The 20,164-nt window shown below is 36.4% G+C and overlaps 1 protein-coding gene, 1 long non-coding RNA gene and 1 pseudogene across 17 annotated transcripts; 1 reads left to right on the top strand and 2 right to left on the bottom strand.

Annotated features, from left to right (window-relative positions):
• Positions 1 to 16,837, top strand: part of LOC113298572 — a 35,907-nt pseudogene extending 19,070 nt beyond the window's left edge.
• On the bottom strand, positions 5,150 to 9,738 carry LOC113298574. Of its 16 annotated transcripts, XR_003334258.1 has the most exons (12): positions 9,459 to 9,738; positions 9,188 to 9,366; positions 8,855 to 8,923; positions 8,079 to 8,335; positions 7,528 to 7,614; positions 6,975 to 7,086; positions 6,660 to 6,761; positions 6,428 to 6,567; positions 6,242 to 6,326; positions 5,735 to 5,791; positions 5,571 to 5,666; positions 5,150 to 5,475 (listed from the first exon to the last, which is right to left on the bottom strand). It is a non-coding gene; the product is annotated as an uncharacterized LOC113298574 (long non-coding RNA). The 16 variants fall into 16 exon arrangements; XR_003334264.1 differs by lacking the exon at positions 6,975 to 7,086 and having other exon boundaries at positions 7,528 to 7,953; XR_003334252.1 differs by having other exon boundaries at positions 6,660 to 7,086.
• A 121-nt stretch (positions 16,838 to 16,958) lies between the features above and the next one.
• LOC113298571 (putative pentatricopeptide repeat-containing protein At5g37570) lies at positions 16,959 to 19,330 on the bottom strand. The gene has a single exon (XM_026547340.1). It carries the CDS (start codon positions 19,157 to 19,159, stop codon positions 17,417 to 17,419), a length of 1,743 nt encoding a protein of 580 aa, XP_026403125.1. The 5' UTR covers positions 19,160 to 19,330; the 3' UTR covers positions 16,959 to 17,416.
• Between the last annotated feature and the right edge of the window lie 834 nt (positions 19,331 to 20,164).

The raw sequence follows: 20,164 nt of genomic DNA, 5'->3' as shown, positions 1-20,164 counted from the left end.
ATAACAAGCCGTATGCCTCCCCGGCAGCGGCGCCAAAATTTGATCGGCTGTCAACCGTCAAATATAATTTCACTTTCTTACTTAACTACAATAAATATAGTATGTGGTAGGAAAGAGTTCGTATCCACATAGAGGCTTTTGTTGTTATAAAATTTTAGTTTCTTAAGTATCCAAGGGGGGATTTTTGTTGTTTTAGCAAAGCAAATAGAATAATTGAAAGCAATAAAGATAATTTGAATAATCAATAAGGAGAAGATATTGGTCACGGGATAGTATCATTCACAAACATCTTCATCAATGACTAGAATTGATATTTTAATCTCTCATTTATTAAAAGCCCTAGGATACCTTGATCGCAAGAATATCCCGCTAATTCCCTAATTTCATCACAACCACATTAAAAGATGCATATGTGAATTCTTCCTAGAAAGTAATCCAAAGTGTAAAAGCACAATTAAGTTTAACTCCCTAAAAGCTTTAAGATTTATGGAATAAGACTAATCAAAGCAATCAAACGTGTAAAAGCACTAATTCGATTTAACCAAGGTTATGATTGATATGTGACTAGTAGGATATATCTCTATAATCACTACCCACAATTATGCTACTTAAAATCAGGGACAAACAACTTTTCGTATTGAAAACCCTAATATAGCTTTAGTGATGAATGAAAATCGGATTGATTCCGGACTCAACCAATTAAACAATCAAATTCTATAACAATATAGACCATGAATCATAAACAATAAAATATTGAGACAAAACTAATCCATAGATTCAAATAACATATTTGAGAAATCAACTTTTATCCCATAACCAATAGTGGTATTTAGTTACTCATAATAATGGAGTTCATCATAATCATAATCAATAAAATAAAGAAGATGAAAACAAACGAAAGAAAACCCTAGAAGAAGTTCTCTCCAACGCTCCAAGTAGAAAATAATACGTGATCACTCAAGTTGTAGAAAGACTTCTCTTTTATAGCTCCTCTTGTTCCAAAATTAGGTCCACTTCTTCAAAGTCCAATAATAAGATATCTACCAAGCCATACGTGAGGAATACCCAAGTGAAAATGTGTCCCAAAAGTAGTCACCGGAAAACTGGTAAAGAGGCCGGAACTTGGCCGGAAACGGTCGGAGAAGTAGCTCAGGTGACCGGCAAAGTCCACCCGGTCATCGGTCAAACGAGTCAGTCAACCCGGGGTCAACTCAGAAGTCAGGCCGAGTTGAAGTGAGTCAGTTGGTTAGTCAGGCCTGAGTCAGAGCTGCATGAACTGAGTATCCATGGCCTTGGCTTTTGCACTGCCTGAACTAATGCAGCGCAATCATTGTGCATCACCAACTCTTAACTAGCCATGATGGCTGTTCCCTGTAAGCTTCTCTGCTCCTAAACATTCATCTATATTCATTCTGTAGCTTCAGTCATTGCTACTACTAATACCAGCAGACTCCATGATGCTCTTGACTGCAATCCCAGACTCATAGCCACTATTGCAGCTGCACAGCAGCCATTTCTTCCTTGCCTGCGAGTTCAATTTCATACCCATTTTCTTTGTTGTCTTGCAACACCAACAGCACAATCTCATCTGCAACCAGTTTTGACACAGCTGCAATACCCCATTAGCTCATTATCAATTCCATTCTCAAAACTTCCCTTCATCTGTGGTCTCTGAAATTCACCACAAATCCTAACATCCTTCACAGCTGCAACTCAGCACCACCAGGACCACAACCTCAGTTCAAATTTCTGTCCCTGCTCCAGCTGCACTTCATAGCAGCATCAGATCCCTGCAGTTCCTTGTTGGCTGTGAACTTAGCCAACTGCAATTTCAGTTCAATCCATCAACTTCAGTTCAGTTTAGCCCACACAAACCGTTCCATTACTAAATTCCCTTCATGCTGCTTCAAACTCCAGCCACAACCCTGCAGTCCATTGCCAACTGCAGCTGCATCAGTTCATCATCAGAACCACCACCAGAAACCACCATCTGAGTAACTCCATTAGCAACATTTTAGCTCAACCTGCAATTTAGTAAGGCCATGATAGTTCATAACTACAACATTAGCACCAACAATTCCACCTGCAATATCAATTTCAATCACTGTTCCTTCTTGTTTATATGCATCAACTCAATTCCATTGCAACATATCATACTTTAGCTTCAGTTCACCATTTACCACCTGAAACAACAACAGCATCAACTCCATATTCTCAGATCTAGCCATTGCAACAATAACACCAAACCCATCTTCTAATCCTCCTTCATTCTTGTTTTGAACCCTATAGTACCTGCTCTTCTTTTGTAAGCTTCAGCAGCACCAGGAACATCTCCATCTGAACCTCACAGCAGCAACAACTCATTCCTGTGACTGGTACAAATCTCCAACAGCAGCAGAAACCCATTTTTGGTTCTTCTTCGTTCTAAAATGAACAGAAACAGCTTCAATCTCTTCTTGTAATATCGGCTAGCAAAACCCCCAAATTTGTGTTTCACAAGCCCTAAATTCAGATAAAATCCATTCATAATCTTCTTGGCGGTAGCAAATTCATCATCGAACTTCAATTGACAGAACCAAATCTGTCTCCTCTTCATTTTCTGACCTAGAATCGAACAGCACCATCTCTCAATTTTATCCTCTCTGAATTTCAGTAACTTCAATTTCTTCAAAGTCACAGAAGCAAACCCATGAATCTCTGCAACTTCCATCAACTGATTCTTCCATTGATCCTTAACTCATTGATCTCCTCCATTAACAATACCTTTATTCCTCTCTGAGAACGTTAACAAAGCCGCCATTCTTTCTTCTCGGTTTAAGGCAGTGTGGGAAAGAGGGGAGGCAATGATGAGAGAAAAGGATTTCTCTGGATTTTAGGTGAATGTGTAGGAATGGGGATGGCTATTCCCACTCAGCTGAAGTAGATATGGGGTGCACAGAATGACTCTAATCACCCATGAATAAGATAAGGGCCAACTAATGGCAGCCCATATGTTGACTTGGACCGACTCCCATGTCACTCGCTTGCGCCTTATGCTCCCAATTGAACGTTTTTTCCTTCTTTCAGTTCCTCCGCCAACAACAACTATCTCTTATTTCTCAAATTCACTTATTCTCTTCAATTCAACACATCACTAAAGTTGTCATGCTTTTCAGACAAAATTCGCATCATTGAAGCTGACATGCTTTTCAGCCAGAGATGAAGAAATAAAAGCAAATAATGAGAAATAATCCGCCTCCAACACTTTTGCCATGTTTCGTCTTCTTTTGTTCCAAATGACTCCAAAGTACCTAAATACTCAAAAGCAAACATAAGATACATAATTAAAAAAAAAAACTAAACAAAGAAAGCATAAACAATAGATAAATATTAAGGTGTTTTAGACACCTATTAGCAGAACTACTAGTTCGATTTTGTTCACTAAAAATAGTTGTGGAACGAGAACCAATCCCATGTTGTTTTACTGTCACATGAAGCAAGCTGGCATAATTTCATTCCAAGCTCGTTTTTTCTTCTTCCTTTTCCTGAAAGGGCTGGACAACTTCCGTCAATTAAGCAACCTTAATTTTTTGTTTCACAGATGGCAGGTTTTGCACTCTTCAAGACATACAAAACTCAGTTCCGGAAGATACTTAATATCATATCTCGCCACTTCCTGGGTGCCCTGGAATAAAAACAAAATCCAAAGCTGAATCCAATCATCATGAAACTTAAAACTTATATCGACACAAACCAATTCCTCGAGGAACCAGAAGGGTGGCTTTTGAAAACTTCTTTATTGTCTGAGATGGCTATGCCAGAGGCAAATTACAGTCCTCAACAGAACTACCATTCTCAGCAGAACTACCATTCTCAATAGAATTACTATCCTCAACAGAATAGACAATATCGCAACTATTGATTCATATCAATTGTCGTTGTCCAAGAGTTTGAAGGAAATGTATCAAACAACTATAACATTCAATTATTTTTCTTTGTTAGCAATCTTATGTTGTATCTATTATTATTAGTTCTCTTGTATTACCCCCATATCTGAGTGGTAAAATTTGTTATAAGAGCAGTAGATGGTAAAAAACTAAAAACTGTTATTGTGAAAGCAGTAAAAAAACCAAAAAGCTGCTTCTATTGAAAGCCTACAATTTTGTCAGTCTTGGCATACATACAATGTACCAGTAAAGAATAAATAATAATATTGAAACTGATCGGGGGTTTCCTTCGGAATGTAGAACGATCCACATCCTTCCAGAATGATTTAATAGGAAGCTAACAGATCCTCAAAGACCCTCATAATTTGTTTTCCCCCATGTAATTCAGCTGCCTGGTTTCACCTTTTTAAGATGTTTTCGAAATGCATCCACTAAGTTCCAGCTCTTGCCGTTCAGCAGTGCATCCACCAAGTTCTTGCTCTTGTCAGTCATTAACGCATCCAATGGACTACATCATATGGTACATGGATCCTAGTGCACCTGACACAGCTATTTGTTGAAATGATGAAGCAAGCAATATGGATGGAGGTGCACGCAATGCTGTTCCATTGAGGCGATGAACCAAGTAGTATGGATGCTACTGACCTCCTTCATTAGCTGATCGTTTCGACTGAATTTCATGACAATGATTTCTATTTTTGACTTCAATCCAACTACATCCAGGAAGCTTATCGATCCTTTTCTCCTTCATTGCAACCCTCACTTTTGCAGCTTCCTCCCATTGTCCTCTAGAAGCACAGGTACTCGAACGAAGCAAATAAATCCCAGTATTTCCAGGCTCCAACGTTATTAGCTTCTTCGCATTGCTTTCAGCAATCTCCACATTTCCATACGTTTTAACAGATCAAGGTATGGGTGACATTATGATTGGATTTTTATTTCATGGATTATGAACACTACAACAAAAACGTACATGGATCATTCTTAAAAAGTGTGATCTAAGTACTAGCTGACTGATGTTTGCCAGTATAATCTAAAGGGTAGATCTATAGATAACAACTCTTCTGCAATGAAAAGTGTGATCTTACGCTATGCAAAGAACATAAAGTTTTGAAAAGTTGAGATCTAAAGACAGGATTTTAAAAGACAAGGTTTTAAAAGTTGTGATCTTTCCTCTAAGTTTTCAACCCAAATTTACCCTACACAAACAGTAAGACAGTATATTTCATTCCTGCACCTGTAATTTAAATTGAAAACTGATATAAACAAAATCCAAAATTATATATAAATGGCAAATACATTTTTGCCGAGTCTACTGATTTACTCAGATTAACTACACATCAAATTCTTAGATAAGAGCAACCAAGAAGTGTTTTGACAAGATATTCAGCAGACCACCTTACATGTCTAGCACTGATTTATCTCAGTCAGGTTCGAGCTTTACAACCTTGAGACCACGGAGAATGAAGTTAACTTTGAAAATCCCAAGAATACTTGCACAATCCACAACAACCTCAAGGCTAGTGGGGAGTATTTTGCACGCCTTCTTCTGCAGACAAAGACAAAGACAATAAGTAAGGACACATGAGAACCATCAATGCTAGACTTACTGATGAACTGAGACGGGGGTAGACAGACAAGTACCCTGAGCACCATTTTCCTTTTTAATGACCAGGGGTTAAGGATTCTTTATGACAATCAAAAGATTAATGACAAGAGATAGGATTTGACACTCTCAGCCTGATGAGAAAAAAGGTATTAGTCGCCAGACTATATCGGTTTTATATTACAATTCTAAAGACAATCACCTGCTGAAGTGACCTTTGCGCTGCTGACTGTACTGTTGGATGAGTACCTCTCATAACCTGTATCCAAGGACAAATTTGCAGATTAGATTGTAAAGTATATCAGATTCGGTAAGTTATATTCACGTATATAAATATACAAATCCCCAAAAGGATGTACAGAGGATAAATTATCATCCACGGGATAGAGCAACCCTGAAAACAGCATAACAAGACAAAAACTAAAAGAATATTGAATCCAATACGAAAGACATAATATCAAATGCAGATGGTATGGAAACAGGAGGATCATTCAAAGTCATTGCAAAACGTGATGCACAACCTGGAAAAGATTAAAGCAGAAAATCAACTAAGCAAAGGTGGACCCTAATATTAATAAATTATCAGGGCGCATCCAGGTTAGTGAACTAACAGAGATCAATGGAATGTCTGCACACAATCATGAAAGGGCATGACACATAATAACCACATAATGATGCACACAGATTTCATTCAAAGGATGTACAATACCTTCCATCGCAGATTGTGAACTCGCAGAACCTAATATTCGCTCCACTGAAGATTGATTTCGCGGGTTCAGCTCACCACGGGTATCCTTGACAATCGGTGCAACAGTATCCAGTTGCTCAAGTTAGAGGAGAAGTCAACAATAAACATAAATTCAGATAACTAATGTCAAATAAGGCCAGTGCCAACCTTTCTCTGCCTCGCGTATCTAATGTTCTTCTCACCACCAAATGAATATCCAGAAGACACTTACACTCTAGAAGAATCATGCTTCAAAATATCACGACGATTAACCTCATCCTATACATATCTCCTGAAACTTTGTTTTTCTGCAATTTTATGTTTAATTCCTTCTTAATTATCCACCTGGTTTTGTAAAATTAATTTATGATTGAAAAGAATTCGAGGAACAATGTTATACCAGGACACAAATTCACTACTCTTTTCGCCAAGAAACGCCTCCAAATCATCCCTGGCCTGATGCTGGTGCTTTCCGTTTACAAGCAAGAACCACTATATACTCCTACAAAGATACAACAATCAAAACATGAGACAAAATCGGGTATATCACTTGTATGCTGGTAAATTTCAAACAATTCTTGGGACTGCAAAGTTCTCTCTCAAAATGAACAACAAAATGGTTCTTGCAATTCTGGAAACAGCGACCTCCTGAAAGTTGCATGCATCTCGTGATTAACAAACAAATGTATTAAAATGTCAAAATCCAAAGAAATACTTATGAAGTACGTTCAGCTCTAAAATGTCAAAATCCAAAGAAACTCAATTCAACCAAGAGTTTCTTATTTCTATTTTTGTCCTGTCTCCTCAAAGAGAATTTTCGAGTGCTACTGCAATGAACAAAGAAAAAGATAAACTTAGAAACAACAGACGGTTGAAAGATGTCTAACACAGCTAAATGTTAAAGTGCTACTTCAATGAACAGCTCAAATGGCCAGACCACCAGAAAGGCAGTGAGACACAACAAATGTAAAAACACAATCAAATAGAGGGAGAAAGAATAGGCTATAAGGAAGCTTTTATAACTACAGCAACAGATGAAACAAGAGTAGACAACCACCACCAGAAATAAACGCACCGCAGAGCTGATAGATTAAGTCCAAGCTTAACTAAATGTGGATACATCTTACACCAATCTTAAATAAACCAGAGAGAAGGTGCTATTTTTTGTGCAGTATTTTTAAACTCGAGATGTAACAAAAAACACTAAATGTTTTAAACCCGGAGAATAGTTCAAACCAATAATGCATATATAGAATCAAGGTTCCTACCTCATATTTCTTAATTAGTCTGAATTTACTGAGGCGAAAAAATGTTGCACACCCTTCAAATACGTAGTCTCTATAAGAAGTAAACACCTAAAAATAATCATAAGAAGAAGACCAATTAAAACCCGAGAAACAAAAGTGAACATTCAATATATTTATTTTCACAAAAGTGCCGTTCAAATGATTGACCCAAACCACGTGCATCAGTTAGAGGTGTGTACTTATCTGATTGTCTCAGTATTAACCCACTTGTGCAAGAAAAAAGTTATGGAGCTCCCACACATTTTGTGACCAAAATATGGTTGACGTACTTCGTTTTAGTTAAAAATTTCAGCAGGTAAGCAACCTATGTAATCACTTCCTAAATAGTTTTTAGAAGCAATTTTCAAATTTGTTTCTAATAGATGGTTGACGGACTTCATTTTCGTTCTGAAATCCAGATAAAGATGTAGTATTAGAAACACCTTTTCCAAACACCCTATATAGAATAGTATTACGACTCAAAGTACCAAATATTACAACTTCAAAAATACACGTGGAAATGAGATATATACCGCAGATTTCTTCGACTTATCTATACCAGAAAAGCTGATTTCTCCAAGCTTGGGCATAAAGAACTCCTCAAAGTGATCATGTTGTACCTAGTTAACACAAAACACCATATTATACGGCATAAAGAACTATAATTAAGTTAATTCGTCTCAGAGGCTTCGTACAAGCTTCATACGGCATAACTACACCATATTCTCTGCAGCTTCGGCATCAAGCTTCATATGACATGCAACTTCGCAAGTTCTTCCCTTATGTTGAACTGAAATACAAGTGAAATAAATCAGTTTCAAACCAAAATAAAACATGGAACCACTAGTAAAGAACAACAACCCTCTGACCAAATTCATACAGAATAAAAATACAGTAACAAAATCGAATTAAGATCCAGTAGAAGAAAAAAATATAAAAATGTGGTAGAAATTATGTCTATCCAATCCAAAATCTGAGCATGCACAAAGCACAACACCAAACAACATAATGTGATACTCCATAGCTAAGCATAGACAAAGTGACCATACATTTCAGCTAACATCCAGACAACATGCAATCCAGAATAGTATATGCATTAAACTATCATGATGATGAAATGCCATTCCAGAACAAAAAAAATAAAGATAGCTGTTCTACTCAATAACTCTGTGATTTGAGTAGCTCCATAACATAAAAAGGACAAACCCTTCGATCATTTTAGACCTTAAAACCCAGGAATGAATACTGTAACTTGGAATGCTAAAAGAATTACATACTGAATAGTGCCAGGTGGGACTTGCATTTATACCTCGATTTTAATATTGGAACAAATAGCCACCGCAATCCCTTTAGCAGCATGAGGATTCTCCCCAGAGTTCTTCAAATGAACCAACAGTAAAAATTTGTTATTATTGGTTATTTGCTAGAGGTACCATAGAGTTCTTCAAATGAACCAACAGTAAGAACTAGACCAATAAGACTATTAAACATACTTCAAACTAATTCACAAATTTGAAAACAAATAAACACCATGAAATTCATTCAACCTTTCTTCTTCTTTACAATCAAAAGTAACTAACTGAAACTCAATCAAATGAAAGTATGAAATTAATAAAAATCCTCTGAGTTGAATTTTAATTACCTTAGTAGCATGTCTAGCTTTGCAACCCATGAGTACTCTGCAAAACAACCCATGTATATCGAAAAGATTTTTCAGTTGTTTTCCCCTCTTTTCGATTCTTCTTATTCTACAACTTCTTATAATACAACAATTCTGGAACTTCCTCCATCACTGAAAATACAATTGCTCAAACTCCCGACCTACACACAAAATCAAAACTCTAGATTCTGACCGATTATGTTAGGAAATCGAAATTAAATTGAAGGATTAGGAGATATAATTCGGAATTTACCTAGAATGAAACTTCATCTTCGATGATGACCCGATTCCAAAACCCAAACCTTCGACAATCTAAATGAATTCCAAAAATTAGATTTTCCCCATCAAATCTGAAAGTATAAACTCAATGACTACTATTAAAAAGAATCAAAATACTAAAGATCAAACTAGAAATTTTAGGGGTTTTTTCTTGATTCAGATCAAAATTGCGAAATTATAACCTAGGGCTAAATTCTATTTCATGGGAATTTCGGCAGAGATAAAAAAGAGGAAAGAGAAAGAAAAAAAGAAAATGAAGTTTAAATGAACCGAATGTTTTGATTTGTCTTGTTGACTATTTGATTATGTTGACCCGGTCAAATTCTAGAAGAAGGTCGCGGGTTCGAGCCACGCTCACCGCAATTGTTTTCTAAAATTTACCAAAAAAGCCTAATGGACGGCATTTTTATCACAAAATAGTGTTGAAAGTAGTCAAATGATCAGTTATAAGATCACAGTTTCTAAAATCTATGAGATGTATAGGAAGGTCTCTGTATCTAAGATCACAAACGCTATAATATTAATGGTCTTTAGGTTTTTACCCTAAAAAGACATCAAGTGTTCATAAATTGTGATCTTTAGTGCGTGTCCTATGGCGTGTTTTGTTGTAGTGGAAAGAAGAAACACAAAGTACAGTAAGAAAACAATATCTCAAATTCTGAGATAAAATGTACAATAGAAGATGAAGCAATTGTCCAAGCTGATCCTTTATGGATGATAAACTTCTGTTAAGAGAACAACTGCAGTTATACTAATCAAAGGTGTTGTTATGTTTATAACGGAAATTATTTGATTTAGTGTAGTTGGATAAAGAAAAATGTAAACCAAAAAGTTACATTACTGTCTGACTATTTTTGTTCTTGGAGCTAGACTTTGTTATTCTCGATTTTAGGCATAGAATGGACTGTGAGTCATGGATATACAGATGGAGGTTATGACAGGGTACAATTCCGAGTTGGAGTATACCATTCTTATTCCATTGCCACGACTTGCAAAATATGACACTCTAAAAAGGTATGAGATCATCACTATGTCGCTTATTTTTTTTTGGGTTCTGTACTAACAATATATTTAGTCCTTTGAAAAATTGGTGATATTTTTTGTTTTAGAATAAAAAATATGGTAACCTTACCATTGTGATATTCGCTATGGATCCTCATGCTCAGCGCCATTTTAAATTAATTAGACATGTGAAATCTAAGTTGGAATTTAACAATAATTTCCACATTTTTACTTGCTATTTTTGCTCAATGGGTAGAGTACATGGCCCTCAACCATGTAGTTGTAGGTTCGACTCCCCATAGATGGCATATAAGTTAAGTCTTTGTGCATGGGCTACAAACCCAATGTTGAAGATACTCAAACACCTGATATAGCTTTTAAACTTATGTTTTTGATACTATTTTCTACATTATTCTAGTTTTTGACTGGCTCAGGCAAATCTGTACGCATTGATCTAAATTTATATTTTAGGTAGTAATTTTTATGCTAGATATTTAAATTAGCAGATAGTATGTAAACAGGTAACTCTGAAGGGTATGTCTTTTGTCATCAAGTGATTTTATGTGATGTCTTATATATGCCAATTCCCTACTATCTTACACGATCGTGCACAATACTGAGTTTCTGAATTTGTGATGTTAAGCACACATATAGAGTCAGAACTCAGATCATTAGAAAACATATGCTCAACCCTGAGGGCGTCAAAGGTTGTTATGGAGGCACTACGGAATATTTTTTTGCATATCCTAGTTACTTAACACTAAAATCATGGAAAAAGTGTGATGTGCCCACGGTTAAAAATTTCTGACATCAATACTTTATGTTGTTCCTCTTGCTTAGGTTAAATCTCAGTTGATAACTTCCACTATTGCCTTGCAGTTTAACTGAATAATGATAACAACCTTTTTGTGTTATTGTTTGTGACTTTGTTCGGTTGCATACAATCAGGAAATCAGATGAATGCTATTGGAAAGTTCCGAGAAGTGATTTTTAAGTTTTAGGTCTTACGGTGTGAATTATGCTGTAGTTATTATTGTTATGCATGCTACTTTCCAATGTTCTTTCCAAAAACAATTTGTGACTCAAAACTGACTTATGAACAAGAAAATTAAGTACTAGGTGCTGAAGATGATGTTACCGTGTGAACTTTGGTTATCAATATTGCTGATGCTCATTCAAGAGGTCTACAATTTTAATTTTAAGAGATGATTCATGATCCCATAGGTGTCTCTGAGAAGCACTGGCGATGTGTAATTTCTGACAAGTTACACAATAAAAATAAGTTGATATAAGAAGATTGGGTGGAAAATTACATCGTTCATTCATTGAAAATAGGCATTTAAAAAAACTATGATATTAGTCTGGGAGATAAATGTAGACAAATTGTTGTTAATTTGGTTGGTTTCGATGTAACAGTGCATTCATTAGTAAAAGAATATCACAATTGGTGAGTTCTTTTTGCTTTATCTATCCTTGGTGCGCTTTGTGCTATGAATTATGATAACCTCAACCTGTTAAGATTAGGGCGCACCGACCAGGAGTGGACTGGAGCCTGGAGGGCGTTATTTATAGACAACCCAAGAATTCATGAAAACGAAACCAATTGAACAAACTGCAGCATTGTCAATCTGGGAATGCCAATCTGGAACCGTATAGAGCACGGGCGCACATCTAGTTCTAATAATTATGGTATATTCAAGCATTGACCTTTACAAGTTGCTTAAATTCTAATATATTTTTCACGGTATAAAAGACGATCTTCCAACGGTCGATTAGCGGGATGTCACCGCTACTTCATTCAATTTCAACTACTACCAATACCATGCTTCTCCAGAATACTATACCAGGGTTTAACGTTTTTCTCCTTTTTTAGTGTTTTTATTTCTCCTCCTCATCATCATTGATTAAAATTACACAATTTCCTCAATCAGAAAACATATTAAACCCCTAATTAAATTATATGACCTAAAGTTTAGGGTTTTTCTTGTTGTTTGTTTGTATTCAATGTTTATTGTGTTGTTCTGAGGTTTTATTGATGTTGATTGTGTATGTTTATTGTTTGCAGGGGAGCAATAAAATTGGAACTACCTTGTTCTAAGAATACTGCGAATAATGGAGTAATAATAACAGCAGACCCTAAGCCAAATTGGAATTTAGATTCTTTATTATCTGAATTAAATTTCTTAGAACTTAAACTAAATGGCACTTCTTCAACTTCATCTTCCGCTTTTAAACTTATTGTACCTTTTACTAAAAAACAAGTACACAGTAAGAAAGTGGTTAGTAGAAGCAGTCAGAGGCAGAGGGGTTTGTGATGAGAGTATCTGAAGACGATTATTATGATTACGATGATGATGGGGTTAATGATAGACAGTTAGTTAAAACTGGTAGATGATTCTCTTTTACTGATTCCAGGTATAAAAATGATTTTATCAAGTTATTCTTTCTGATAAATTTTTTTTATTTAGTGACTTTTATTAAGTTTTTGTCAGGTCTGTGGTGAGTTATGTTCATACTGATTACTTCCTTTTCAGTGACTCAGAGAGCTCTGGGGATGATAACTCAGTTATCGAAGAGAATCAGATGCAATTGATGGGTCGAGTCGGACTGCTGGATGGTGTTTTAGCTGAATTGGAGCATGAACGCCATCAAGAGATTAAAGTGAGATTCATTTCTTTCTTTTCTGTTTGGTGTATGTGTGTGGTATGGAATTTGCTTAGCTTCTCAGAGAGTTTAGGAATACGTCTTGAGAGCAGCGTTCTATATGACTATATCCATGTTAGCTCCTTTTTTAAATGTATTTTACAGTCATTGACAATGTTCCTGTTATCTTTGTCTTCCTTTTCCATCAGGAGAAAGTCAGGAACAAAGTGAAATCGTTAGAAACTGATTTGATGCATGTGTATGAGAGGTCAACTTCTGCACTCAGCCAGGTTGAAAAGGATAGAGATCACAAAAAGGAGCAATACAGTAAAATAGATATGCATCATTGTCGCACAACTCTTATCTAGTACCTTCCATCACCCACATACATGACTACCAGCCACTTTACAACCCTCTGACAGCCTTAACCCTGTCTAGCACAAACATTCTCTGATCCAATCTTCATCTCAGGTTTTGTCTACTTCAGGTGGATAACTAGATATACTTTTGTTAATGACTTAATTAAAATGTTTTCCAAGTATTTGAACTCATCCTCCTTTGTGTTATTGAAAACTCAGAACTAGTGATGGGAAGGATATGATTGTGTTTTCTTATCATGTGGGTGCAGATGTATTGAACATTTGAGACAGCTAAGTCAGTTTTGGTTGTTCCAGATGGTATTAAGCCAAAATTGTTATTACTGAGGTGCAGGCTGTGAAAAAGAGGGCTGAAGAAGCACGAAAGGCAGTAGATTTTGAAGCAGAAAATCGGAGAGCTAAAGAGGCTGCAGAAAAAGAAGTCACGGAGAATGCAAAAAAGACAAGTGAAGAGACACAAAAGAGGGAAGCTGCTCAAACACTAAAAGATGTAAACATGAGTGAACCTGGCATATCTGGATCAAATATTTCACCATCAGCAGGTACTTTAGATGTCCGGGACTTCTCTGGCTTCGTGTCTGCCGTTTACTTTGGATTCTGTATTATCCGCTCTGAATTTTTCCATCTACCAACAACCTTCAGCCTTTTATCAGTCTATTTTACGTTATTCTTTTCGCGAAATGGAATCCTGTAATTTCCAGTTTGTGGTAGCCTTAAAGTGGATTAGGAAAGTTCATACAGTATTCATGTTCCTTTAATTTGATTTGGTGCACATGCAAGCATAATAGTCCTCAATATCGTGATAGGTAGTTTAGTTAGGGCTGCTGATAGTACTCTACGAGTAAAGGTTGAAAGGCTTCAAAAGTTTAAGAAGGTTGATGAAAATAACCAGGCTTTAAGATTGAGTCATAATCAGGTGATTGCTTCTTCTTGCTTTTTCTCTTTCTTTCTTCTTTCAATTTCCTGAATACTCGTATATGTACTTTAATAATATGTTAACAAGTCTTGGTAGTAAAGTTAATGGAGAAATAGTAAAACTTGTCTTATATACTCAGTTTTTTGCAAGTAGGTAGTTTGCTTACTTGTCTTGCCTTGAATGAATATATCCACATGCGCAATTAGTCTATACAACTGAATTAGCTAATCTAATATTTTTTATTCGTAAAAGCTTGTTTCCATGATACCAAATAGGTTCCGGGTCATCTTTCACAAGGTTTTGTGTTTCATGCCTCATGTTTGGACAGGATTTTCGTAGTTATGAATTGCAAATTGGTCGGCGGATAAAGCAAATATCTGGGAATAGAGACAGTGTCAGGTGGTTGGTTTTTTTTTTCTTTTCTTATAATCATTATTATTTTTAAACTATTGTCTCAATAGAATCCGTATATTTTGCACTAGCCGTTCTCCAAAGCAGAAACCTGTTTGCTGAAAGGTTTCTAGTTGTACATTTTGATATCTTACAAGCTGAGTAAAATTGATTGACCCTCATTTCTACTTTCAGTTTTCAGAGCAAAAGCGAGTGAACTGATTAGACTTATGAATGATCCTCTATGTCCTCAATCAATTAGTGCTGTTATGTTTGCAAAGAAGGTAATCTGCATTGTGCTTATAAAGGGAAAAAATTATTTTAGTATCTTTAGGAAATTAAAAAGAGTTCCTGTGCGGAGCATCTTTTGCAAAAGCTTTGTTGACTATCATGTCATAAGTTGAGAATGTCAGTTCTTTTCTTTATGCAGCCTTCGCATTTTATTGCATTAATGAGTTTATTAAAACTGTCAACCACTCTCATTTCACAGGTTGTGTCTCAGTGCTCAACCCAGAGTGCAAACTTTAACAATACTGCATTTGCCTGTGGGCATGTCATTGTTCTTGTTACTTCACAGGTTATCACTTTTCTATTCGTTCTTTAGAAGTTTAGAAGCTTAACATTTTGTATGCTCTCCTAGTGAAACTTTAATCAAAGCGCAAGTCAAAGTAGACCTCATGGTAATGCAATATCTGGAAATGGAATGACAGGCTTCATCATTCTGTCATTGCATTAGAAACTCAAGTATACTTTTTAAAATATATGTCTATGGATCAGGTTCCCCTTGCGATGGATCTTCTTCTTGCGGAGCTCCATAAGGCTTGTATATACACTGTTCCAAAGCATGTAGCTTACTCAGAGGTGGGTTATTTTGGCTTAGCCTCAGGAAAATCCTTCTTGAAGGATAATTTTGTACAAAAATATATCAAGTCTTGTGTTTTAATGAGTAAGATGTGGTTTTTTAAAGACTCAATATTAAATTTTTTTGGTTTCCATTACAGTCAGCAATATCTAAAGAAGACTACTTTAAAGTGATGGGTTTCCGAGAAGAAGATGGGAAGGCTGAAAGCCATGAAAGTTATTTGGAAGGAGTGGCATCTTATATGAAATTATACGGAGTACTAGTTCAGGTTGGTACTTCTCCTTTCATCATCTAAAGTCTATCATGAACCTAAATATGTGAACTATAAACCAAGTTGTTCAAGCAATCCACCAACTTCTCTAATTGCATGCTCCTCATTTATTCGTTTTGTTTTTTAATGCCGTCTGACTTGCTAACTGCTCTGCTTGTTGTGGCAGACGGAAGTTAGCGGTGTCCAAAACCTACATGGTCTGAAGGAAGGTTGGGCATGAATTGCCAGGTTGTTGAATTCACTCCCAGCCAACATATACACGGCAGTAGCTCTGAACAGTTTCCTAGAAGTAAGTTGGTCGCAGAACTACTAGTTCGATTATGTTCACTAAAAATAGTTGTGGAACAAGAACCAATCCCATGTTGTTTTACTGTCACATGAAGCAAGCTGGCATAATTTCATTCCAAGCTCGCTTTTTCTTCTTCCTTTTCCTGAAAGGGATGTACAACTTCCGTCAATTAAGCAACCTTAATTTTGTGTTTCACAGATGACAGGTTTTGCACTCTTCAAGACATAAAAAAACTCAGTTCCGGAAGATACTTAATATCATATCTCGCCACTTCCTGGGTGCCCTGGAATCAAAACAAAATCCAAAGCTGAATCCAATCATCATGAAACTTAAAACTTATATCGACACAAACCAATTCCTCGAGGAACCAGAAGGGTGGCTTTTGAAAACTTCTTTATTGTCTGAGATGGCTATGCCAGAGGCAAATTACAGTCCTCAACAGAACTACCATTCTCAGCAGAACTACCATTCTCAATAGAATTACTATCCTCAACAGAATAGACAATATCGCAACTATTGATTCATATCAATTGTCGTTGTCCAAGAGTTTGAAGGAAATGTATCAAACAACTATAACATTCAATTATTTTTCTTTGTTAGCAATCTTATGTTGTATCTATTATTATTAGTTCTCTTGTATTACCCCCATATCTGAGTGGTAAAATTTGTTATGAGAGCAGTAGATGGTAAAAAACTAAAAACTGTTATTATGAAAGCAGTAGAAAAACCAAAAAGCTGCTTCTATTGAAAGCCTACAATTTTGTCAGTCTTAGCATACATACAATGTACCAGTAAAGAATAAATAATAATATTGAAACTGATCGGGGGTTTCCTTCGGAATGTAGAACGATCCACATCCTTCCAGAATGATTTAATAGGAAGCTAAAAGATCCTCAAAGACCCTCATAATTTGTTTTCCCCCATGTAATTCAGCTGCCTGGTTTCACCTTTTTAAGATGTTTTCGAAATGCATCCACTAAGTTCTAGCTCTTGTCGTTCAGCAGTGCATCCACCAAGTTCTTGCTCTTGTCAGTCATTAACGCATCCAATGGACTACATCATATGGCACATGGATCCTAGTGCACCTGACACAGTTATTTGTTGAAATGATGAAGCAAGCAATATGGATGGAGGTGCACGCGATGATGTTCCATTGAGGCGATGAACCAAGTAGTATGGATGCTACTGACCTCCTTCATTAGTTGATCGTTTCGACTGAATTTCATGACAATGATTTCTACTTTTGACTTCAATCCAACTACATCCAGGAAGCTTATCGATCCTTTTCTCCTTCATTGCAATCCTCACTTTTGCAGCTTCCTCCCATTGTCCTCTAGAAGCATAGGTACTCGAAAGAAGCAAATAGTTCCCAGTATTTCCAGGCTCCAACGTTATTAGCTTCTTCGCGGTGCTTTCAGCAATCTCGACATTTCCATACGTTTTACACGCCGACAACAGAGCACCCAAAGCTCCAGGATGAGGTCCCTCTGGCATACTCATGACCATCTCGTGAGCTTCATCGAGTCTCCCAGCACGTGCAAGCATATCGACCATGCAGGCAAAGTGGCCTGCCTCAGGCTTAATCTTGTAATCATTAACCATTTCATTCCAAAACCTCAAACCATCTTCAACGAGTCCTGTATGGCTACAAGCTGTAAGAACCCCCACAAACGTTATATTGTCCGGGTCAATACCTTCCGCCTGCATTTTCCGAAATTTTTTTAGAGCTTTGAAAGCATGCCCATGAGAAGCAAGACCTGTGATAAGCGCACTGTAAGAAAATACATCCGGGAAAGGTATCCCGCGAAACAACCGGCATGCTTCTTCCATATTACCACATTTTGCATGCATGTCGATTAGTGCAGTGAGGATTTTCTCATTTCGTTCAATTCCTTCTCTATCCACGTAAGACCCGATCCAATTTGCCAACTCAGTCCCACCCAACTGCGCCGAGGCAGAGATTACACCAGTCATAGTTACAGCCTCCGGTTTTATCCGTGCTTTTTCCATTCCGCGGAAAAGTTCCAATGCTTCACTGGGTCGCCCATTCTGCGCATAACCATTAATCATCGCAGTCCAAGCAGTTATATTTCTTTCAGGCATTGAATCAAAGAGAAATCTGGCTGAATCCATATATCCGCTCTTTGCATATCCCACTAACATTGTTGTCCACGAAACTACATTTCTTTCAGGCATCTTATCAAATATTCGACGAGCTGAACTCAAATCACCAGCATTAACATAACCAACAATCATCCCATTCCAAGATATTGCATTTCTAACCGGCATATGATCGAATACTCTTTGCGCTTGGCTCATATCTTCCCCAAGCCTTGCATGAGCCCCTATAAGAGCATTATAAGAAACAACATCTCTATCAAGCATTTCATCGAACACCCAACGCGATTGACCCAACGAATTACATTTTCCATACATATCTATCAATGCATTCGAAACCGGAGTATAAATCAGAAACCCAGTTCTCAAAATACGTCCATGAATCTCAACTCCTTGTTTAAGTGCAGATAGAGTAGCACATGAGTTGAGGAGAAAAGGGTATGTGTAATTATCGGGTTTGATTCCTCTGCGAAGCATTTGGAAATAGAGATGGAGGGATTTAATGCAAAGAGATGGGTTTTTAGAGAAAGCTCTAATGGTGTGATTATAGAGAGATAATGTTGGTGTTGTAACAGAAGAGAAGACAAGGTGAGTATAGTTAGAGAAAGAGAATGAAGTGTAAAGAGAGACAAGAGTAGAAGCTAAAGAGTTGTTTTGATGGAGATGTGATCTGAAAATTTGGGCATGAATTTGTTTCAGTTGAGAGAGTGATGAACATGTTTTCAGTAGAGATGCAGCTCTATCTACTTTGTTGTTTGTATGATGTTTGTTGTAATTTAGGTTTTGGTTTAGTGTTGATTCTTGCATCTCAAACTTCAATCTTCAAACACAATGTCGCACTTTCCCGTTGGACACTTTTTGTCGTCTCCCTCTCGCAAAAACGGCATGCCATATGTTCTTTTTCCCTTTCGGGGAAAACAAGATTTTCTTTTGTTTAACAATAATTCTTAATCGTCGACAAGTACTGCTAACATCGTGGGATTTTGTTTCGTTTTACAATTCACTCTTAAATTTTGATTGATTCAAATTCATATAAACTACACCCACCTTCTTCTTTAATATGCCCGTTTCTATAAATAAATGTTTCAAAAATACGTAGGTTTTCTAACTGGAAAAGTCAAATATTATTTTAGTCTTTCTAGGACCACTTTCTCTTAATTTCTTTTAATGACAAGTGTCATGTGGACCATTTTTCTTTACTTCTTTTGTTAACAAGTGTTATGGAGACCATTGCACTTCACTTCTTTTATTTACAAGTGTCATGAGGACCACTTTCATGATTTGTTCACTTAATTTTCTTAATTTTCTCTAAAAAAACAAAACTAGCCTATTAAAAAAGAACATAAGAAATAAATAATTAAAAAAACAGAAATCATTGTTTCATCCCATAATTTTATATCTTAATGTTTAATTTGTGCACCTCTGTCATGCCATGTCTACCTGCTAAATAAATAAATTAGAAACTGTTTGAAGATATTTATTCAACTCAAGTGTCAGATTTTCCTCTATATAAATAGAGAGAGTTCTTGAGCACATAAACCCACCGCCAAAGTTTCTACAAGTCTTTATTATCATAATATAATCAAGTATGATGTCTTCTTCTTCTGAGAGTTCCCAAATTGGGTTGTTTCTCTTAAGTGTCAGCCAATCATCCTTCAGTTCTTATTGCTTTCTTCTTCTACTTCATATCTTTTCTATACTGACACAAGCTAAATATAGATAATGAATTTCTTCTTTTCGTTACGTAACGGTCGTTGTATAGAACTATAGATACTGTGGTCTGCAATTCCTTTTCTGTATTTTGATACCTAT

Source organism: Papaver somniferum, chromosome 7 (genome assembly GCF_003573695.1).
Source record: "Papaver somniferum cultivar HN1 chromosome 7, ASM357369v1, whole genome shotgun sequence".
Classification (NCBI taxonomy): Eukaryota; Viridiplantae; Streptophyta; class Magnoliopsida; order Ranunculales; family Papaveraceae; genus Papaver; species Papaver somniferum.
The sequence above is the reverse complement of the archived record's forward strand: the minus strand, read 5'-3'. Positions and strand labels throughout refer to the sequence as shown.